This window comes from Lactuca serriola, chromosome 1, assembly GCF_051521515.1.
Source record: "Lactuca serriola cultivar US96UC23 chromosome 1, Lser_US96UC23_V15, whole genome shotgun sequence".
NCBI lineage: Eukaryota > Viridiplantae > Streptophyta > Magnoliopsida > Asterales > Asteraceae > Lactuca > Lactuca serriola.
This window is the reverse complement of record NC_136408.1, coordinates 35,543,690-35,568,849: the sequence shown is the minus strand read 5'-3', so window position 1 is coordinate 35,568,849 and position 25,160 is coordinate 35,543,690. Positions and strand designations below refer to the sequence as shown.

General features: G+C 32.1%; 2 protein-coding genes and 1 long non-coding RNA gene across 3 annotated transcripts; 2 read left to right on the top strand and 1 right to left on the bottom strand.

Annotated features, from left to right (window-relative positions):
- Positions 1-620: 620 nt before the first annotated feature.
- LOC145083027 (uncharacterized) lies at positions 621-3,924 on the top strand. The gene is made up of 13 exons (XM_079023352.1): positions 621-791; positions 981-1,319; positions 1,406-1,534; positions 1,649-1,741; positions 1,829-1,908; positions 2,005-2,118; positions 2,252-2,325; positions 2,450-2,526; positions 2,635-2,718; positions 2,811-2,903; positions 2,986-3,093; positions 3,184-3,258; positions 3,371-3,924. The coding sequence occupies exons 2-13, from the start codon at positions 1,014-1,016 to the stop codon at positions 3,797-3,799; spliced, it is 1,662 nt and encodes a 553-aa protein (XP_078879478.1). The 5' UTR covers positions 621-791; positions 981-1,013; the 3' UTR covers positions 3,800-3,924.
- Positions 3,925-5,919: 1,995 nt separating this feature from the next.
- LOC145083044 (ribonucleoside-diphosphate reductase subunit beta) lies at positions 5,920-7,770 on the top strand. The gene is made up of 5 exons (XM_079023353.1): positions 5,920-6,263; positions 6,598-6,831; positions 7,145-7,229; positions 7,335-7,413; positions 7,565-7,770. Exons 1-5 carry the CDS (start codon positions 5,994-5,996, stop codon positions 7,638-7,640), a joined length of 744 nt encoding a protein of 247 aa, XP_078879479.1. The 5' UTR covers positions 5,920-5,993; the 3' UTR covers positions 7,641-7,770.
- A 9,859-nt stretch (positions 7,771-17,629) lies between these two features.
- Positions 17,630-18,810, bottom strand: LOC145083016 (uncharacterized). The gene is made up of 2 exons (XR_013697515.1): positions 18,435-18,810; positions 17,630-17,873 (listed from the first exon to the last, which is right to left on the bottom strand). It is a non-coding gene; the product is annotated as an uncharacterized LOC145083016 (long non-coding RNA).
- Positions 18,811-25,160: the final 6,350 nt, after the last annotated feature.

Below are 25,160 nucleotides of genomic sequence, written 5' to 3'. Positions count from 1 at the left end.
TTGTGAAAAAAAAATTAATGACCAAATTGGACAAATAATAAAACTTTATTGTGCTACATTAATATTTTCCCTAAAAAAACAAACATGCATTAAAAAGGTAAAAACAAAAATATAATATACCATCCGGTATTCCTCAAATATTGCATGCTTCATTACTTGTCACCACATCAGCCCTTCATCCAAACTAGGAGAAGCCCATGCTCCGCATGGGGTGAATAGGGTTTTGACGTTAAATGAGTTTTGAATTGACAAAATAGATAACATGTATAAAACACAAAGAAATGTGACCAAAGTCAAGAGAGTTGGAAAAGTGGTGGCGCAAGTATAAAAGAAAAAAACAGAGGGGGCAGTTTAGAAAAAAGCTATAAAAGTGTTAGAAAACCAAAAAATAAAGTTTGTGGCCAAAGTAAGAAAGTTAAAACTTTCCTGTTCATTCATGCCCACGGGATTTAATATATATATATATATATATATCAGATACCTAGTTCGGCCCGGTGTACATGGCTGATGGTTCGTTTATAAAGGCCCATTAACGAAACCCAATAAAATGTTTGTTAAAATTTTCTTGTATATAAAGTTGACTAAAAACTCGGTTGAAAAAAGCGAAGGGGCTCTCAAGTCTCATCTCACACAAAGTCTACAGAACCCTCCTCAAAATCTTACTGTTGGTCTGTTTCTCAGCTCCCTGCTGCCGCCTCTCGCTTGCCGTCACCAGGCGAACGTCCACTGCGTGTGCCCTGCTAACACCACAGCACCACCGGTAACTGCTGCCTCCCTCCTGCGTCCTTCAGGTACAATCCCATCCAAAAATCGAATTCTACGCAATGTCTAGGATGATTTTTTAGTTATCGGTTTACATTTGATATTTTCTTTCGAGACTTCGAACAGTTTTTTTGTTAATTACTAATTGGTAGTAGATAATGTTTTGTTAGGTTTGCTCGTTTTTAGTTATTAATTTTTACTGGTTAATATTTCGTTAGGTTTTGTTAATTGGGATTTCGCCACTGTTACCGATGTCGATTGTTGTTGGAAAGCCTGCCACGGAAGAAGCTAACAGCAAAGTGGACGATGAAGAAGTATCAGAAGACGAGGTTGATGAAGAAGAGGATTCATGGTCATCTGATTCTGAAATCGGAGAAGCCTTGGATTATCTGGACGCCAAAGATGATTCAGGAGCAGTTGATGGAGCTCTAGTACTCAATGCAAGACGTCCAAATGCTCATGGTGGAATCCACTCGCGGCCTAACGCGTCTCCTCTTCAACCACTCTCTAATCGGAACCAGAAGTTTACTAATCATATCAGAGCTTCGCCATTAGAGGTGTATATTTACTTTTGAAATTGGTTATTATTGCTTGATATGGTGTTAAAAATCTGGAAGCGTATGTAATTATATTTATGTTACAGGAGTGGGAAGGAAGATGGGATTCTGGTATGTCAAACTCTGTCACCACTGCCATCCGTGAAAGTGTGAGAGGGATGGCCATTGGTAAAACTAAAACTACTGAAAAAGCTGATCGAGCAACTGTTGAACAGGTGTGTGTGTGTGTGTGTGTACATTCAATGCCCAATAAGATTGTTTTCTTTTAGGTTTTTGTTACTTGGTTATAGCCTTATTATCTGTTTTGAAATGGAATCATTTTTTTTCAGGCAATTGATCCTAGAACTCGTATGGTTTTATTCAAAATGTTGAATCGAGGTATTTTCCATGATATCAATGGCTGCATTTCAACTGGGAAGGAGGTATGAATAACAATTAAAAGTCCCATCTTTATCATTCATTAGCAATTTTGAGATGTATTTACTTATTACGATTTTTCTATCAAACAGGCAAATGTTTATCATGCTACAAGATCTGATGGCCAGGAACTTGCAATCAAAGTTTACAAAACTTCTGTTCTTGTTTTCAAGTATGTCCTGTGTACTAATTCTTCTACCTTCTTTAAATTATGTCACATCATATATGATAATTATACTAATGATCTTATTGTTGTTGACTACTTTAGGGATAGAGATCGATATGTACAAGGTGATTATCGGTTTAGATATGGATATTGCAAGCACAACCCAAGAAAAATGGTTAAGACATGGGCTGAGAAGGAGATGAGGAATCTTATGAGGTAACATATTTTTCACTTCTCAGTGATATTTGATTAATGATAATTGATACCCTGTTATAAGTTTTACAACAATGGTTTTATAAAATACAGAATCTTTACAATAATGTTTTCTAATGACTGTTCAACTATATAGACTGAAGGCAGCTGGTATTCGTTGCCCCACCCCAATTCTTTTGAGGCTCCATGTCCTGGTTATGGAGTTCATAGGTACATGGTGACATTTATGTTTTTATAATTATTTTCATGATATGTTATCAAATATTAATAAATAAAATTCTTGTGAGTTTTTTTTTTACATTTACTGAAGTTTCTTGGTATGTTATATGTTCAGGCAATACTGGATGGGCTGCACCCCGGCTTAAAGATGCTGCGCTGTCTCTTGATAAGTTACGGGAAGGCTATTTTGAGGTAAGGATAATTATGTAATTTTACATTCTTACAGCTACTCATTACATGCTTTTGCAAACTTGATTGTTCTTAGTGTGTATAACAACCTTTTTGTGTATGTATATGTAGATGATAACTTCAATGCGGGTATTATATCAAAAGTGCAAGCTAGTGCATGGAGATCTTAGTGAATATAACATACTTTACCACGAGGTAAATCTTCTTTCTGTTTTAGTTGAGCATTTTTAAGAAATGAACAAACACCATGTGAGTGATTATTGAATATTGATATTTGTTGGTGGTAGGGTCACATGTACATCATTGATGTGTCTCAATCAGTTGATCTTGATCATCCTCATGCACTTGATTTTCTGAGAGAGGATTGTGTTCACGTATCTGTAAGTTTCCCATATTGTGTTTTAAGATCAGTAATTTAGTGGGATTAATAAAATAAAAGCAATGAAATGTTGTGGGATGCAGGATTTTTTCAAGAAAGGTGGAGTAGCTGTTATGACTATTCGTGAATTGTTTGATTTTATTGTTGATCCTTCAATTAATGAAGATTCTGTGGATAGTTACTTGGAGGAGGTATATTTACACAACAATGTTTCACATTTTTATCAGTTTATATAACAAAGCAGTATATGTTATATAATTAATCAATTTCCATAAATTCAGGCTCAACAAAAAGTTTTGGCTAGAGGAGATGAGATATCTGCAGAGGAAGAAATTGCAGATGCTGTTTTCGTCCAGGTGTGCACCACTTTACTTTTACCCATAACAGCAACATATTTAGTATTTACATTTTAAAGTCGATTTCTTTTCTGATTAAAGTTTTTTTTTTTTTTGCTATTATTTTTTTTAGTCATACATCCCAAAGACTTTGGATAATGTGACAAATGCTGAGGAGGATGTGATACGATTAACGAGTGGGCAAGACACTGGGGATATGTATTATAAGACCATTACAGGGCTCAATCATGCACGTGCTATTGAACAACAACAGCATAATGAAGCAAATCTTGGACAAAATGCCCCTGGTAGTGGTCAAACAGAAGGTTTAGACTTGCAAGATGATGATGAATCAGAGAGTGAATCGGATGATGATGATGATTCCTCTGAGGAAGGATCTTTTTCTGATGATGAAAAAATGACAGCTGAGGATAAAAAGGCAGCTAGGAAAGAGAATAAGAAGAAAGTGAAAGAAGAGAAGAGAGAAGCTCGAAAGAGTAAAGTGCCGAAAGCTGTAAAGAAGAAAAAGAAGAAGTTGGCCAAAGCAAAGAAATATCGGTAGAGTTGAGTTTATATATTTAACAAAATTTTGATTCTGGTATATTGTAGAAAATTGATGACATTTTTGTATTGTGACTAGAGCTTTATTTGCTTCTTGTTTATTTATCGTTACCAATTTTATTTCAACTGCTGGTGTTATTGTACAATTCTTTTCCTTCACATTAGATGTGTAATTCAGCATATGTATGTATAGGGTTGCAAACAATTTGAAAGCGTAGGCTCAACAATATCAACTTAATATCAACTTGACCTAATGGCTCCACGTATCTTTTTGATCCATGTTCGAGCTAGATTCGTAGATTCTAATTCAACTTAAAAGGTTCATATCCGTTGAATATATTCATCAAAATAATGCTTTGACCAGTCAAGCTATTAAGATCATATCCAATAGGGCGAGTTGTCATATATTGTTGGTTTTGGGGCTGAACCATTTATATTTTATGTCCTCCATTAAAACCACTCTATAATGAAAAGAAAAAAAAATCCATCAATGACCATAATGACATTTTATTGCCCCGAAGGGTGGTGTTACCATGATAAGAAGATATTTTTTTAGTAAGCCATCAAACTAATATGTTTTTTTCTATTTTAACCATGATAAGAAAAATAAATAAATAAAATACATCTTTTTTTTTTTTTTAATAAAGACTTTTATTAGAAAAATTGTTAAATACTGTTTTTATTGTTTTTTCTCTTCCTTTTTCTTTTGTAAAAATAAGAAAAAGAAGAAAGCCATGAATATTTTTCTTTTTGGAAACTGAAATTGTTAGTTGTGATAAGAGTGTGACAAAAATAAAATCTTCATATTTGACAACTTTTTCAAATGTTTGTGCCTGCTAGCACCAGAAAGTTAATGCTACATACCATCAACAATATCGCTCAATGAATTATTCGGTACTTATTGGCATTACAAACCCAAATTTAATTACTCAATAAGATTAGGAAAAAGTACACTTGCTAATCTGAGTACCCTAGCTATAACTTATTTGTTTATTTCAAGGGTGAAAAAGTATACTTGTTAATATGAGTACCCTAGCTTTAAACTTCTTTGTTTATTTAACGATGAAATCATATCATGTTTGTCATTCGTTTGAATTTGTTTGTTCATAAGACTATAAAGTTGAAGATTTTTCAATGTACAATTCATATTTAATTAAGATAGAATACACCAATAACCAAAAGAAAGATGTGTTGGTATATGTTTTGTAGTAGGTCCCACACTATAAAAAAAATAAAAAATATCATTACTAAATTGTATAAAAAAATATAAAATTTATTTTAAATTCTAAAAAAATGACCTACAAATTGAAAAAAAAACGAAAGCATATTATTATAGGCCCAAAAAGTAAAATTACAAATACTTTCAAGTGTGACAAATCCTTCTTAAAAATAATACAAAAAAATCAAATGATATTACCGAATTTAACAAAAATTTATAATTCCAACAATCTTTTCTAATAAAGACACTTAAACAAAAAATATGCAAAAAGTTATTACGATCGTAAAATCAGGAAATTTTGTTAAAATTGAGTGATTAAGTAGGAAAAAATGTCAAAGTTATAACAGGGTATGATGATTTTTTTTTCGGACAATAACAAGGTGTGATGATTTTTTTTAAGAATAAAAATGTTTTAATAAAAATAAAAATAAAATATAAGTTTTGGAATTACAAAACAAATGAAATATAATGACTTTAATATAATTTCCCCTCTTAAAACTATAAGCCTAATTGTAGTTTCAAAAGCTTGGGGATGTTTCGAGGCTTTAATTTCGAGACTATTTAGAGGGTGTTTGAGATTGTTTTTAAAATAATTTTTTGATTTTTAGCTTTTACAAAAAGTTAAAAAATTCCAAAAAATATTTGGGAATTAGAAAAGAACTTTTTTTCAAGAATTTTTTTTTCAAGAGTCATGAAATTGAATATTTTTGTAACTTTTGGCTTTTTAAAAAATAAAATACATTCAAAAATTAAAAAACAACATGAAAAGATTTTTTTTTTTAAAATAATTTTTAACTTTTACTTCTTAAAAAAACTTTTATAAAAAAAAAATTTTGATTAAAAAATAATCCCAAACACCTACTAAAAAGTACTAGTAATCAGCATAACTCAAATTTGATGAGTACGCCGTCGTATTAGGATCGGCGTTTAGTAAGTTCATTGAAGGGACCAGAGCAAACTGCATATGTGAAATTCAATGGATTCACAGGCGGAAACCCTAGAAGGTAACCAAGACATCGATCATCAAAGCCTTGACTACGACATCGACGCAGCAGATGATTTCGAAACACTGGCTCGAACATGGCTTTCCACGCTTCCCGCAGACAAGTCTCTAAACCCTTCCGAAGTCGAAACTTGGCTTCAATCCAACAATTCCTCCTTACCCGATCACATCAAATCAATGCCTCTATCAGATGTATGCCAGATGTTTACTTCGTTTTTAAACGATGGAAATCTCTCCAATGAGGTAGTCTCTTCATCTTCCACACTTTTTATTCACTATCCTGTTATGAATAGCATGTGTAAGCACACTTCCGGCATTATCCCGAAATCGGGGATGTTTTTACTTGTTTTGAATTCAATAATGTAAGATTTAGCATTAAATACGGTTTTGTTTTTTTAATTTGGATCTAGCTAGTGCCTCTTCAGAAAATTAGCAATCCTAAGACTGTAGATTTCAAATGTTTTTCGTTTCTACTTCAATAGTGTTTCAGTTGCAATTTATATGATGTTAAATGGCATATTTCATATGTAATATGTACTATGGTAATTGTAGTGATAGTGGTTTTCTGTTGTGGTAGGAAAAAGATCCTAATCATGCTCGTTTCCAGCGTAGTGATCAGTGGAAGCCTATTTATTCATGGTTAGAAACATTAAAAACAGAGGAGGTAATTAAGTCAAAAGAAATTATAGATTGGCTTACTGAGAACCCAGAGATCAGGGATGATTTGTCTGCAAGACACTCCCGTTATCACCTAATGCACTACATTAAAAAATGCCACATGAAAATTCTCAAGAGAAAAGAGAAGAAGAAGGTAAATTTTACATTCTCATATTGCTTTTATAATTTTTTTCACTTGATGCAACACACATATGATTTCTATACTGGCATAAATGAATCACTTGTTCATCTGGAGTGGACGTCATTCATCATTAATAGAGTAGATATTGGTGATATCCATTTTTAGAGCTCATTAGATCCTTTACACTCCAAAAGCTTGTAAACAAGAATTAGGTAAAAGATTCAATGGTATTTTTTTTGCTTGAACAACTTCATTTTAAGTTTCCTAAAGTAGGTACGAGTATGATTGTATCATGAGAGATGTGTTTCACACTTTCACTTTGCAGGGATTACATGCTACCATCAAAACAACTTCTCCAAGTCCAAAAGCTCACAAGATTGAGGAAAATAAATCTCCAGTTGTGGTTCCAAGTATGTAACTTGCATTTATAACCTATTTTTTTATCATTCTATTATATTATGTATTTAGTGTAGTGTTACTTACTATATATAATATATGATTGGAAAATTTGGTAGGTAGTAGTGTGACCAAGCTGCCCAAGGATAGTCCCATATACATAGTCAAAAGAAATGAAGCTTTTCGAAAATATGAGATGTGAGATTTTTTTCTCATCTTTTTTTATATTTCTTTATGCTTCATGGAATACTTATATATATATATATATATATATATATATATATATATATATATATATATATATATATATATATATATATATATTGTGTTTGTTCAATTGTGGTTGCAGTTTAATAGAAATGGAGAAACAGCTTGCCACCTTCTTCCAAAATCAAGAAGCCACAAATATTGTAGCAGCGCCATGATGATCATAAGATAGCATCATGTCATGTACATGACCCCAAATATTGTAGAAAGCCTTGAATTTTTAAAACATCAAAGACTTTACTCGACTTTTAAGTTGATATTATTAACATCATCAGTTTCATCCAAAAATTTAAATCCTAACTGACAATTCTAATTCAAATCTGCTACATAATTAAAATCTTATGTTTATGAATTAATGCATTGGAAACTTGGTCATCGACAAATAAATAACCTTTACTTCTTTTTGTCACAAACATTGATTTGTAAGACCGTTTCCTCCAATTTGTTGCTTTATAGATACGTCATATTTTCTAAGGCGTATGCTTAAATCTCTATTTCACATTTGTTTTAATCTCATCATAAAACATTTTGTAATATGCTATTTGTTAGTTGTTACTTTGTCACGTCTACCGTATTTCGAGACAGAGTTCTTATTTCATTAATTCTTTTTGCACATTGTTGCAAGATCTCTTTTATGCACATACACAAGCACTGCTACAAATACAAATAGACAAAAAATATAGTATAAAATGGTAAAGTTATCAAGTAGTGTACAAAAACAAATATGATAAAAATATTACTTCCTCTGTCCCAAATTAATAGTTTTTTTTTTTTTTTTTTTTTTTTTTTTTTTTTTACAACAGCAAAACTTCAATAAAAACAAGCTTGCTAGGAGCTAGCAAAACATACAAAAACAAATTAAGGTATTAGTGGATTGCGCATCCACTCAATCCAACTAACACAAGCCTTAGCGTTCCTAAAGGAAAATCATCGAAAAGAGAAATCAACAATAGTATCATACAGAAGATTCTTTTTAATATCTTATTAGGACTAAAAATGACACAATTCCTATAAGACCAAATGACCCATAGAGTCACCATGCAAACCGCCTCCAAGATAGAACGTTTCCTACGAATACCCAACGACGAATCAAGTCAATCAAGCATCTCTGTAACCCCATGATCAATAGGAAACGAAATATCAAGCCATATCCCAAGCCTCCTCCAAAGCTGACTTGCTACCTCACACTGAAAAAACAGATGAGAAGTACTTTCTTCAACATAAAATAGAATCCAACTCTACGCCTCTATCCTCTAAAAAACCGTTCGAACTGTGATTCTATTTAATCTCAACTTCCACAAAAAATATTAACTTTAATTGGAACACTCAGATTCCATCTAATCCCCACTCCACTCACCGGAAGGGAATGCGAATCAATATGTCTTCTCATGGACTTAACAGAAAACACCCCACTTGGATAGAGACTCCAGGACCACCTGTCGAGAGTAGAGGGCAGCTGAATAAGAGTCAAAATCTGCATAAAACTCTGAAATTGTTCAGCTTCAACTCCACCTCTAATGTCACGTCTCCAAGAGAAGTTCCACCCACTAGAAGTCCATAAATACGAGATCAGCCCATCTTTCATTAAAGATAACGAATACAATCTAGGGAATTGCGTTTTAAATACTACACCTCCACACCAAACATCTTCCCAAAACCGAGCCACTGACCCATCACCAACAACAATTGAAATTGAGTCGGGAGTTAAGACATCTTGACGTTCCATCTTCTTAATACAATCCACGATTCTCTTCCAAACTCCCATATCTCCTAACGAACACGCATTATGATACAAAGCCCCAGACTCACCATGCAACCCTTTAATAAGCCTCACCCATAAGGACAAGGTCTCATGAAGGAACCGCCACTTCCATTTAACAAGGAGAGCCCGATTAAACGCATCCAAACTACCAACCTCTAAGCCACCATTATCCGTAGAATTAAGGATAATATCCCATTTGACCCAATGAATACGTCTTTGACCTTCCTCCATCCCCCCAAAAAAACGAGCCCTAAGAGACTCCAGTAAATGACATATTGTAACCAGCATACGAAACAAAGAAAAGTAATATATCCCAAGACTCCCTAAAACAGACTTAATCAGAGTTAACCAGCCACCTATGGAAAGCATTTTAACTTTCCAATTAGAAAGTCTCTTGTGAAACCTATCCACAATCACATCCCAGCTTTTTACCCGACTCATATTACCACCCACCGGAATTCCAAGTTAAGAAAACGGAAACTTAGCTGCAACACATCTCGTAATAGAAACAAGAGAAGTAACTTCAGACTGATTAACACCAACACCCAACAAACTAGACTTAAAGAGATTAATCTTTAAACCCGAGACCATAAAAAAAACAACGAAGAATGGTGATAAGATTTCGAATATTGCCCTCCTCCCATTTACCCAAAAACAAAGCATCATCAGCATAAAAAGATGAGACATCTCTAGATTAGCCTCGTTAATCTTAACCCACGAAATTTTCCAGAATCAACTGCGTCCTCCAGAGCTACATGTAAACTCTCTGTGGCAATAAGAAACAAAAAAGGAGAGATTGGATCACCTTGTTGTAAACCTCTGAAAAGTTGGAACTCTTCCGTTGGACTACCATTAACAAGGATCGAAGATCTAGCATTTTTTTAATAAACCATGAATCCAAGACCGCTATCTATCACCAAAGCCCATAAATCCCATAATTTGATCAAAGTAATCCCAACTAACATAATCATACGCTTTCTCAAAATCAACTTTAAAAATAAGGAATTTCTTTTTTTCTTGTTCCCCCTAAGAAATCATCTCACTAATCATAAGTGGCCCATCTAAAATTTGTCGACCTTTAAGGAAAGCCGACTGCTCCACACCAATAACATTAGGAAGCACTTCTGCCAAACGTTTTGCTAAAATTTTAGAAATAATTTTGAATTGCATCCCAATAAGGCTAATAGGACGGAAGTCTTTCACTAGCAACGGATTCTCAACCTTGGGGATAAGAGTAATGAACGAAGAATTACAACCCACATGAATAATTGGTTTATAAAAAAAATTCCTGCACAAAAGCAATCACATCAGCCCCCAAGATATCCCAATAATGTTTAAGAAACTGAAACGAGAAGCCATCTGGGCCTGGGGCTCTATCCTCACCACAATCCCAAACCGCCTCCTTAATTTCTTCTACAGTAAAAAGTCTCTATAATCTCAAAGCTTTCTCCAATGTAATAGAAGAGAACCGATTACTTCTCTCCGCCATCTGAATACCATTAAACGCTTGAAACTTAGAAGAATAAAACTCAAAAAATTCTTTTTTTATAGCCATCGGATCCATGACCCAATCCCCATTCACCGACACTCCACGAACTAACATCTGACGCCTTCTTTTCTTCAACATACCATGAAAAAAACCAGTATTCTCATCACCTTCAATAGACCATTTCACCTTAGCTTTTTGAACCAAATTTGACACCTCCTGACTTTCGATAGAAGCCAAAGACCCAAGAACCTGCTTTTGTTCATTACATAATTAAGTAGACATATCACCACTATCAATGCTAATATCAATATCATGCAACCGAGTCTTCAGATCAGACTTCTGTTGTTCATGGATCTCCTTGGTCTGTACATGTCACTCCCGAATCCTATTCTTAATAAACTTGGGTTTATTTTTTAACACAACAAATTTACTCCAGCTTTGATTCACCACGAACTCTGAAACACTTGCTCGTATCATCTCATCAAACCCATCCAACTCCATCCACGAATTGAAAAATCTAAAAGGAGGAGGACCATAAGCAACCTTAACTTCATGCAACAAAATAGGACAATGGTCAGACCATAACCGATCTAACACTGCCACCTGTAAACCCTGGAACCGATCATAAAAATCCTCAGACACCAAAAAAACGATCCAAGTTACTAAGCTTGACATTAGAAGAGTCAACCCTAGTAAATCGCTTCCCAATCATAGGCACATCCACATCCACCACATCATCTATAAAATTATTAAAATCCTCAGCAGAAGAAGGACAAAAAACTGACCCAAACCTCTCCTCAACACTTCTAACCACATTAAAATCACCAAAACTTACATAATTACCCCCATATCTTGTAATAAAAGAAGAGATATAATTCCATAGTAATCTTTTCTCTATGATATCTTGAGGAGCATAAACATTCACCATACAACATTCCATATTAAATGGGACCCAGATGTCTCGAACAATAACCACATTATTAGTACAAACAATACTAAATTTTTTAAATATATTTATCCCAAATCGATAAAATACCCCCGGATCTCCCACGAGCACTACTAAAAGCAAAATCAAAATAACAATTCCCCCACATACTTCTAACTTTGAAAAGATACAATTGAGTCATTCTAGTTTCTTGTAACCCCCAAAACGACACACCATTTTGAACACACAAAGACTTCACCCAATTCCTCTTATGAAAGAATGGGTGCAGTAGGGGATTAGTCAGTGCGCGAAAGCTGGCCCGGAAACCCTCGTTAGGGAAGTTCCCTTTCCAAAAAAAAAAATGAGTGCTACATATATTCAACGACATGCAATTCATTAAACAACTCGAATCACACCAATACTACCCAAAATTTGTTTCACTTTATCTTTATTACCCTCCATATCATACCCAAGCAACCTTCCCATTTCAACATATTGATTCATAATATCCTAAATATCTTTAATATTATTTGGGGCTCTTTTTTTCAGCAACCTCGTCGACCCATGAGAACTAGCAGAATTAGATTTCATTTTACTATTCCCCGGATACAACTCTACATCACGCCTGAAACCAGGTGGCTGAGAAAGAGACTCATTCGAAACATTATCTTCACCTAACTGTAGCATAGCTTCCACCATACGGCCTGCCACTGTAGCAGTTTTAACATTCTGGACTTTTGGCACTGCTCTAGAACCAACAGGACCTCTTTGATCATCATTAACATCAATCGTACCACCCACCGGAGCATCTAGTGACACCAAATTGGATCTCCTCCTGTGAGCATCAGATTTTAAATGATATGTTTGAAAAAATCGACCTTTTCGATCAACAAAACTTGCTCCCTGTCATTACCATACTCTTGTTCAATGCCAAATGAATTGTCATTTTCCATATCGACAGACTTAAGATTACCCTTAGGTGTCATTTCTCCTTCTTCTTCAGCTACACCATCATCAAAATCATTAACATCCTTATCCGAATCATTCGCTAAAGAAGGAATATCACAACTTAGATCATCTTCATTACATAGTATATCTAGTTCCCAATTTGACATTTCTCTAACCACCACATCATACTTAATTTCTTGAACCACCAAAGAAAATTTATCCTGAATTAATGAGGGTTGCGCTGTTTTTATACAAACTCTTTGAATCGCCAAGGGAGTTTGATTATCATCATCGATGAAACACACTTCGCCCCAAATACCTGCTACCTTATTCACCGCATTATCATTCCATGCACAACATGGTAATCCAAGTATTTCAATCCAAATAACCATCTCTACCACTTTAAATCCATTAACCACCAGCCTGAAATTATAGAAATAAGCATGAACAGAGGAGGACTTAAATTTAGAGCTCACCAAATCTGAATCAAACTCCACATAAACCCAATCACCACCCAAATATTTTATTTGTAAATCATGGAACCCTTCCTCTTTCAACAAAACTAGCAACTTTGGGATCAACCTATCACTTCTTACTTGACAAAAGACGGATGGTTTAACAACCAAGTTGTTAATAATATCCTTACCCTCAAGAATAATAGATTTTTCAGCTTTATTCGGTTTTACTACATCACCCTTCACAACATTAGCATAAGTCGCTTTTTGGGTAGTATTACTACCGCCACTAACATCATGAACATGCACCTGTGACTCCCCATACACATAATTATTCTCCCTTCCAAACTTTGCCAAGGAAAAAAAAACATGATAGCTACCAATCCATAGATCCCGAAGCTTCAATTCAAGTTGTCTCTCATCCTGGACTCTAAGAAATCTAACGAACGCAAACCTTTTCTCAAACTTGGACAATTTTCGGGCAATATAAACATTTGAAACCCTGTCATACTTTTCACATATGGACCAAAGCTGCTTATTATCCATGTCAAAAGGAAAATTAGTGAAAAGAAAGGTGTAGAGACCTTATCAACATTCCACCCACCCTTTTTTTTATTGGCAATTTTCCATTCTCATGTGTGTTTATGACTCATCTGCACTAACGAGGGAGAATTGAAATATACAATTAAGGAAAGGAACCCTACCAGAGGGGCGCAACGACTAAAATCGACAGCCAAAAGGCAGAAATCACAATCAGCCAACCGACATTTGATCCTGCCGGTGAGCCTCCGAGATGTCCCATATTAATAGTCTATGTTTCCTTTTTGGTTTGCCTCAAAATAATAAAAATAAATATCATTTTTACTAAAATATCATTCATTATTAGTAAAACTACAATGAAATTAAATGCAATTAACATAGAATTAAATGCAACAAAAGGTATAATTGTCATTGCATTTAATAAAGTTAATGATAACTAATGTTTCCTTAATCAGTATGTCTTTTGTCTGTCAACAAAAATTTTGGGATGGAGGAAGTACTATGTTTTATTAATAACGATGTCATTCTAACCCTCTTAACAAAACTTTGATGATATAGCTTGATATAAAAGGATCTCTTATCTTGAATATTTAATAGATTTGATTAAGTAATCAACCAATGACAATATCTGATATGAAAATGTGATTAAAAGATCGGGGAAAGCCTAGGCATATCTAGAAAAATCATCTGCATGGAGTGGATTCGACAAAAAACACCAATACAAATAGCAATGTAGCTAACAATCACTTTGTTCTTTCTTTTTGGTGGTGGATTTTTTAGATTGGATTGATGCTCGCCCGATGGCCAGATTGGAAAGATCGATTGTGGAATCGGTTTTTATGACAATGCTATGGGTTATTTTGACGTATCGGAATGTGGTTGTTTTTCAATCGTCTGAATATGACAATGCTATGGAAACAAATTATTTTTGATGCTATTGTTAGATTATTCATTTCGTTGGTTTTCTTTTAGAAACTCTAAGCCTAGGATTAATTGCAATGCTTGGTTGAAAAATTCATTTATGCTTTAATTTTGTTCTTACTAGCTCTTTGCTAACTTTCTTATATTTACTAGGCGAATATCCGCGTGCTGCGCATAATACAAAATTATATTTAAAATCTTTACAAATATATGTTTTTTAAATATATCAATGACGTTGTTGTTATCACTTATATAACAAATCTTATAATAAGTTGTTATAAATATTTTTTGTTTTGAATTATATGATAATGTAGACATCTTTTAAAACTTTATAATCTCAATTGTTTCAATGGCCTTTATTTGCGGGTTATTCATGAATAAAATTAAATATAATATATGATTTAATGATATTTATAATTGCAGTAATGATTAATTAATTTTGGAAGGTTTATTTGCGTTATGATTAATTAATTTTGGAAGGTTTATTTGCTTAAGATTTTAGTTTCTATACTTGTAATTAATTAAAAATCAAACATTGTTTTTTTAAAGGTAGCAATATAATTTTTCTATATAATGATATTTTTAACTATTGTAGTTGTACGTTATTTAAAATAACGTATTTGGAAAGTCTTGATTATTTTAATTTGGTTTAAGAAATTTAACTTTTTTAAAATTTATTTGATGAATATTGTTAGCTTTTTTTATTGTAATTATTTAAAACAATAAACATTCTTTTTGTTTTTGAATATAACATTATAACTTTTTATATAATAGTACTTTTAACTATTCTTATTGTAAGTTATTTTAAAGTTATTTATTTGAAAATTCTTAATGATTATAAAAAATAGTTTCATAGTTTTTTTGGTTAATTTAGGATTACAATTTAGGTTTAACACTATAATTTATAACTTTTAACTACTTATAAAATAGTCTCTTGATTTTTTTTCAATTTTAACTGAAATTTTGATTTAAGTTAACCATTTAACATTATATTGAAATTAATAATTAACTATTTTGTATAAAATCATAAATTATACAAAAGTTGTGCTTTAAAATGACAATGACTCACATACAACAACATATCTAAACTAATAAGTTAACTATAATATGTTAAAAAGTTAAAGTTATAATTTTATAAATAAAAGTAAAATATGATATTTTGATATTGTGGTTTAGTTAATTTATGATTAGAATTTAGTTTTTGCATTAATTTAACATTGTTAACCAACCTACAATAATTATTAGAAATAAATTGAAAAGTAATGGAGGTTTCAAATGCATGTGGTGCAAATAAAAATGCCTTTTCTAGAAGTATATATAAATTTAGAATCTGGTTGTTGTTAAAAAAAACAATCGCTTTGTTCTCATTGATGATTTGATAGACATCTTTGTGGTCGATGGTATAACCGTCTTACCATGCAAAAAGTTATGTTGTTTACTTCTCTTTGTTAGCAAGTTTATACATGGACACTGATTTGAGATAAATTCAAGATATGTAGGTGAAAATATATGTTGATTGTGATGAACTTCTAGATGGCAAATAGATAAGATGTATCATACATTTCATTGTGTTTTCTACATTTGATATGATGATTGATGAGATTCTTACAATGGGTGTTACCGATGGTGTCCCTGGGGTCGTGCGAGTATGCGGTCGCACTGGGCCTCCAATCGTAAGAGACATCCGATTGAGAATTTTATTTAATATTATATTACAAAAAAATTAGAAGAAAATAACAATAATACGGTAATTAAAGTATAATTGCATGTTACAAATCATGTTCATATTATTAACAACAAAAATTATGTTTGTTAAAGTAGTGGGCTTTTTTGTCTTTAGCGCTAAAAAATTTCTTTAATAATATTTTACAAAAAAGGTATGTGACCTTAATTTAATTTTTGCACAGGACCTTCGAAATCTTAGGATTTGGTTGTTACAAGTGGTTATATTTATAACTTTATGATTTGAGAATTGTAATTGTCCGGTTGAGAGAATGGTCTGATGATGTTATCGTCTTCTTTCATTTTATTCGATGTGGAGATTGTTGAATTTGTTTAGGAAAGATATAATTTGTCCCACATTGCTATAGTATTAAAAAGGCGGAGTGACCTTCATACTTATAAAAGGAGCCTAATGTTTTTGTAACAAAGTGTCATACTCAAATATACTTTAAATTTGATTTTTTTTCTAGCTCGTCTTGATTATTGTGTAGAAGTGTTTGGGCAAAATGTTGGGAGAGTGTTGACGTGATTGGGGCGATTTAAGAGACTAGTATATGTAATAATGTGTTATTTGTCATTTGAAAATTTTATTCTCTAGGGAACTTATAATTTCTCTAGTTTAAAGTTTTGCATATATATTTTTGTCTTCAAATTTCTTTGTTTTATTTCTATGGAGTGGGTTGTTGTGAACCTTTGAAACTATTTTCCTAACAAAAATGAATTTGGAGATTATATAAACCCGTAATTAGTTTCAAATTTCTTTGTGATAAACCATTCTCCAAATTTGCACCGAAGTGTTGTAACTATAGATGACACACTCTATTGGTTTGACACATCTCTCAACGAAAACACTCACCATGGTGCTCTCACCTTTACAGTCATTTCTTTTCCTTTTTAGTCGTATCTTTTCCATCTCTTTAACATTTACATGTCAGACCTTTGTTATCCCTTAACCCTTTCATGGTCGCATTTTTGCTATACCATGTGTCTTTTCTCGTCACACTATCTCCCATTTAAAATTTAAATTTAAAGTTAATTTGTATATTTCACTCGATAAGGCTTATAATCATGTTTTTAACCACCATATAATTATATAGATTTGTATTCATTATAACGAATCATAAGTATATCATATAAATAACAACTAAACTAAAAGTGAACCGATATCCATTTATAGTTTGATGTACTAGAAAGATTTTCTATTGTAAATTTCAACAAAATACCATTACATTTTTATCTAAAACTTCATTCCATTTAACTTATTATGACACCATTCTATTTTTACACAACTTTAATTTGTAATCTCTATATTAAAATATATTATTAATATATCTCATTTATGTTATATATACTCCATGTTGAATATTATAAAAATATAACACATATTAGTTTTAATTGCAATCTTTAAAAAATATATCAATTTAAAGAGTAAATTACACGAATGGTCCCTATGGTTTGTGTTAAGTTGTGCGTTTGGTCCCACCCAAATCCCTTCGTCCTTCTCAATTCTCATCAATCTACCTTCCCCAATACCCGACCACCATCTCCGACTACCGTCACTAAAAAATATCTCCAACCACCATTTCAGGTATGTATCCTTGCGTTTTAAACCTTCAACTTTTTCCTCCCCTGCAATTTAAAAGATCAAAACAAAACCAAAATAAAAAATAAACCCTACCTGAAAATTGAATCCAGAAAAACCAAATTTGCAAAAACCCAAACCAGTCTCCATCTATTTTTGATCTAAATCAAATCCATAAACGATTTCCATTGAACAAATCTGCATTAGTTATTAAGTTACAAATGAGTAAAACTAACTAAATCATTCAACAAAACTTTGACCAGGAATCAGAAATTTAACAGAACATCAATTTACCCCAAGAAATTTTCGGACATTTCAATCAATTGGAACCTAAATCATGTTCGTTACTATCATCAGATTCAACAAACATCAACCCATTGAGTCCACTAATTTTTCAGATCAAAACACCCAAATTACCCAAAACTGTCCTCATCTTCATCAGTTCTTATTTGTTCTTGACCAGTTCATCTCAAAGAAAAATCATGATAATCAACAAAACAAAATCATCTTGTTCTCTATTAGTTCATAAATTGTTCTTCAAGAATCATCAGCAAATATCATTCAACAATCAATATCATCAACAATAACAAAACAAGTTCTTCACTAACCCCAATCGTTCATGTGATTGGTGGAGACGAGTGTTCCAGTTCGGAGGACCCATATCCGACTAGTTTTCCTGCATTGATGCATTGGTTGAGATGGTTACATCGAAGGTTAGAGGCGGAGACGAGGATGTCAGATCGGAGACGGAGAGTCGCTCTATTTTTGGATAACGAGTTGGTGGCTCCACCACCTCCGTTTTCACCTTTTCCCCAAAATCGAAGCACTCAACAGGGCAGCGACGACGATGGTGTTCGGTATTTGGTAGGTGATGGTGGTTTGAATTTGCCGGAGTTGAGAGAGAGAGAGAGACAGAGAGAATCTAGTTTGGCGTTATCAGGTGAGATTTGAGCGAAGAAGAAGGTAGATGAATACGCCTACAAATTCAAGAGATGGACGAAGGGATTTGGGTGGGACCCATAAATATTAAACAATTTCTTTTAATTAATTAAAAATCAATAAAATAATTAAAATAATAAATAAGGGTATATTGGTCGTTTTAAGTCCATCAGGGACCAACGATGCAATAACATTAAACCATAGGGACGGTCCAAGTAAGAAAAAAAAGTTAGGGACCAAACACGCAAATTACCCCAAACCATAAGGACCATTCATGTAATTTACTCCAATTTAAAAAATAGCTATTAAAATAATACTGTGGCATAGTAAAAATCATAGTTTTTTTTTTTTGATACATTGCTGCTCATTATGATTTTATTTTGTAGCATAAATACTCCTTATCAAATATGGTGTTAAGTTGTTATAAATGACTATTTTCATTTATTTATTTTTTTGTTTTTTTTATCATTATGATGTTAGTCATATGTTTACCTTACTCAATCATTCTCTTTAACATTCATCATTAATAAATTGGTTTGACCATGAGAAATTCAAAGCCAGAATTGAAGGCTTATGTTTCTAACCCCTCTTATTTTGCATCCAACTTTGGATTTTATTATTTTTCCCTTGTCCATCAGGTTTAACATGACACTTATTTTATCATTTGCAAAAAAAACGAAGGAGATATACTTGGAATCTAGCTAGCTAAAATGGATTCTTTGATGTTTGGAAGTAGTAACAAAATAAGTAAAAATAAAGTGAGTACAAAGATACATGTATGGAAATAGTGTAGGATGAGGGGCAATTGATTGCACGTCTAACCACTTCCATTGATATCACAAGCCTCCTTATGACCAATTTGTCATCTTGTAAAGCTCGTCTTCTATGCATCGTCTCTCTTAATCGCTAAGATTGGTCCCGATTTCAAGCAGTTTGTAGGAGTTGCTATGGATCACATAAAAAATGACATTCTATGCGACGATTTTAGTACCGCATTCATCAATTTATTCATTCCTAGCTACAATAAATGGAAATGTTAACACGTGTATAAAAATGGTCTTTTTAGTAGAGTAGTTGATGGGGATTCCAACAATTATGTATTTGATGTAAAACTAAATGTGTTTAGAAACAAGTAGTTACGACACATTAATGATAATCATGTACATGTGGTCTTATTTATAAAAAAACATTTATTACATACAATATATTGTTTATGTTTTATTATATAAAAACTTTTAATTGTCTATTGAATAGTTACACCTATTAATCGTTTAGGTGTTGTTTGTTTTTTAAGAAGTAAAATATATATAGTTTGCAGACCACATCTGTAGAAGAATAAGTAGACTAAGCATATGCATGTTGTAAGAAGAAAACTGTTTGTTTTTTTAAACTTTGCGTACTTTTAAAATAAACTGATCTTTTTAAACTTGAAAAAGTTTCAGTAATAAAATTTAACTGATTTTTCCGTATATATATATATATATATATATATATATATATATATATATATATATATATATATATATAGTTAAGTTATTTTGTTTTTAGTAACTATTGTGTGCCAGAATGCACAGATCTGGACCATTGGATGGAATATAATCAAAGGTCATGATCTGAGGGTCTATGATAGTAAAATAGGATAACATGTACCATATAATCACACAAATTTGAGCATAAGGGCATTCTAGTCAATTAACCTATATTAAAAAAGGAAATTTTCGGATTTTTAGGGATAACTAATTCCTTTATTTTTAAAAATCAAAATATTTTAAATTAATTTAAAATTAAAAATCCGATTTTTATTCTGTCAGAATGATAGAATTTTAACCATAAAGTAGTAAACATATTTTTCGATTTTATTCTGTCAGAATGACAGAATGTCAACTATAAACTACTAAATATATTCTGAAAGAATACACAAAATCGATTCTTGAACTAATAATATACCAAATAATTACTTTGTACGATTGTGATTCATTGAATTATAACAAACATTCTGAAAGAATAACAAATATACTCTTAAAAAATAACAACATTCTAGATGTCTTGTATATGTTTGACCTCTAAGCCAATTCAAAATAGCATTCTATGAGATTGACATTTTGTGACATTGACATTCTGTCAGAATTGTATTGCATGAGAATGATTTTATACAAGGAGCTTTTTCCATCAGGTTTTCAAGCCATTCTTCAAGCCATTTCTATCACAAATTCATTGCCAAATACTTTGTAGTGATACACTTGTAACAACTGCACATTAAACATATAATTAATTAACTACAAATTCTATCAGAATAAAACAATAATATTCTTATATAATAAACTATTCTCTCAGAATGGAAATATTATAAAAAGGTAATAGTGTATCTTTCATCATCTGTAGCAATTGAAGCTTGATTAGAATATATAGAATATTCAACACATAACATAAAACATAATTAAAAGTAGTTAGAATAACTAGTATACAGCATACATTAGAATAAGTAGAATAATTTGAAGTGAACATTTTATCAAACCACCATGCATAGAATAAATAAACGTAAACCATAATGCTTAAAATATTTAAGGTATACATAACTTACAATATCTAGAATAAATCAAAAGAAATCATTATCAGATAAGAATATGTAGAATGTTTAAGGAAGAATGATGCAATGTTGGTATTATGTCGAACACCTGGTGGGTGGAAGTTACACTTTCACATTACACATAGCAAATTAACATGTCAAGATCAACATCAGATTCAACAACAAGGTAAACATCATGTGCAATTTCAGATAGCAATTAGATTCAAGGTGCAAAATCAGAAATCAATTTCAAAACCAATCAATCGATACATACTTAATCAGAATCATAAATCAATTTTGACTCAAAGTGAATAAGTCTCAATTCTTCAAAGATGAAACTTCCAACGAATCATAAATTAAGGTAGAAGAAATTGATTAAGTTGAATAAGAAATAGAGGAAATATAACTAACCTTTTGTCGTCTTGAGAAATAGAATTCGTTTGAATTCGTTGCTACCAATGCTGGTATTTTGATTATCATTCACTCCCTCAGTCTTGTAACATTTGTTGGTTGTAGCAGGGTTATGGTCGACATGTTCATCAAAACTCAACCGATGCGGCCGAAGGTCAATGGAAGGGGGAGGATATGATTTTGTGGTTGCTGATGGAAGAGGCAATAGGGAGGAGGCATAAGTAGAATACGTATGATATGAGAAGCTAAGGTTTAATAGTTGGTCAAAGAGATTTTTATGGTAATTTCCATGAATTAAGGGATTTTATTTTAATTATCATGCTAAAGTTATATAATTACCCTTATTACAAATTTTAATTATTTAATTGTTCCTAAATTCCTATTGGTGCATTCATGCAAACAATAGTTGCTAGAAACATTTGAACCTAACTTTCTCTCTCTCTCTCTCTCTCTCTCTATATATATATATATATATATATATATATATATATATATATATATATATATATATATATATATATAAACATGCTTTATTGATTACATGCTAAATAAGTAATAACTAACTTTTAATAAGTTTAGTCTATGTTACTTTGGTTAAACGGCAGAAAAATAGTTATTTTAATGGTGTTATTATTATTATTATTATTATTATTATTATTATTATTATTTATGTTTTAAATTTGGAAATCCATTTTAAATACAATAGTCAAAATTAGAAACAAACTTCTTTTTAACTATGTGTTTCCTTTTTTTAGGATTACTAAGAAAAATGAAGAAAATTGAAATCATATATACAAAGTATTTTATTATTATTATTATTATTATTATTATTGAAAAGCCTGAACTGCAAATTCGGTTCTTGTGGTTAGCAAAAAAAAATATGAATAGAATCGAAAATCTTTTGGAATTTCACTATTGGTCCAAAATCAGAAACTTCTTACGGTTTTGGTCCCTTAAAAAGTTGAAAGGACTATTTTGTCATTTTAATTTCTTTTTTTATATTTTTTACATTTGTTTTAATAAACTTTTAATTTAAAAATGATAATAAGAGACCGCCCACCAGTACCCCCACCCCTTCATATATATATATATATATATATATATATATATATATATATATATATATATATATATATATATATATATATATATATATATATAGGTTCATTTGAGACCACGTTAATTTTATGAAACCGTGAGACGTAATCTCAAAATAAATTTAAAATGCAAAATAAAATGAAAAATCCGAAAATTCTTTTTTTAATTATTATTTTCTTCATTTTATTTAATTAATTTTTTTTTTGAAAAATACGTGAAATATTCTAATAGAATATTACACTGTAAATATTCTAATATGATTTTTATAATGTTCGAATATTGTAGTATTCTACTAGATTTGTCAGATATGTAAAATATTCTAATACTCTATTACAATATTTCATAGATATTTCAAAAAAACGGTAATTTTATTTATTTATTATTTATTATTTACTTTTTGGAAAATATAAATGACAAAAATAATATTTAAAAAAAAAATAGAAAATTTTCAATATTGTTGCAGTTTTAAAATGTTTTTTTATCTACATGTAACATTCATAAAATTTCATAAAAATTTAAACTTGTTCAAACCAACCAAAGATCGTAATTGTTTACATTGTAGTTTTCAAAATAAGTTTCACATCAGAGAAATCGTAAAATCAAGACATAAGGAGGTGCACAATCACGCCTTTGCGTTTCAGCAATCCACTGAGGTACCTGAAACATAATCCAAACTGTAAGCCCAAAGCTTAGTGAGTTTCCCCCAAAATACTAATACATAACAAATAGCACATTTATAATAACATCATACTTTGGGCCCAATCAACCATCAGGTTGGAATACCCCAGGCCCCTCAATCATCGGGTTGGAATCCCAATATACTATGGGCCCGATCATCCTCGAGTTGGAATACCCCATACCCTCAACCATTGGGTTGGAATGTCAACATACTATGGGTCTAATCATCATCGGGATGAAATACCCTAGGCCCTCAACCATCGAGTTGGAATGCCTCGTCCTGTTGGCTTACACACAAAGCAGTGAAGCCTTAACCACCAAGAAATCACATGCACATATAACAAATAATCATATAACAATGTACATCCAATTACACAGGTCTACAGATCACTAAGCATAACAACATCTTATCTATTAGGATACCGATCTAACAGATTATAACAATACAATAACATGCATAACATGATATCAATCCAATGGGCCGACATTGGTGCCTTCGACCCGTAAGTACAATGAGGACAACTCACCTCACAAGTAGTGCAGAACTGATAAGGTATGACTCTGAATCTCAACACCTGATTCAATGCCTACAACCATCATGACTAAACCCATCAACATCCCGAAATACCCAAAATGCCCTCAAAAGTCCAACTTGGTTAACCATGGTCAAAGTCAAAGTCAACGGTCAAGGTCAACAGTCCATGTTGATCCAACTCGTAGAGTGCACCTTTTGAACTCATCGAGTTCTACAGTACTCAGACAGTCGGGGAAAACCCTAGCCAACTCGCCGAGTTGGCTGGTAAACTCGCCGAGTTTTCCCCAGCTTAACACATTCAGATGATTCTTCAATTCTAGAGACTTTAATGCTCATATGTGAACTCCAAATGTGTCTAAAAGGATAAAGTTTCCAACTTTATCCTTTTGGGCTACTCCAAATGCTAAAAAACTCTTCCACAAGGCTTGAAAACTCAAAGGCTTAACCATTAAGCACAAAATCCTTAAGATCTAGAACCCAACTTTTCCAGAAGAGATTCTAGCCTCAAAAACGTCCCAAAGGTTGGTGCTTTATAAACATGCATGTCCAATGCATATCCTGATCCCAAAATGGGTCAAAAAGGGGAAATATGACCTAAACTCCATGCATGGCATCAAATCTTGGATAAAGACCAAATCTAACCTACTATAAGGTCACCTTGACCTTTAGATTCATAAAGTTGCAAACTTTATGAAGTCCATCCATTGCAACATCTAAGAATAAAGAGAAAAAGGGACAAAACTCAAGATCTATCTACATAGATAGATAAAAATCGGATCCTAAACACTTACAATGGTCCAAAAGAGTGCCAAACTAAAGATAAGAGCTTTGCTTGCTAGATCCTTGCTTCATTCTCTCAATATTCTCCTTCTTTTGCTCCAAAATGCCACACTAACTCACAATAAGAGATGGAATGATGACTAGGGTTCACAAGGCTGATAATAGGGTTTGGAGGTTGATAAAAGATCAGCCTCAAGGACTTAAGGAGGTTATATAGGGTGCAAACCCTAAAATTCAGGGTTTTACAATTCAGTCGCCAACTTGTCGAGTTTTCCCCTCCAAATCGTCGAGTTGGTCCAAAAAGATGCACAACCCAAAGCCTTTCAA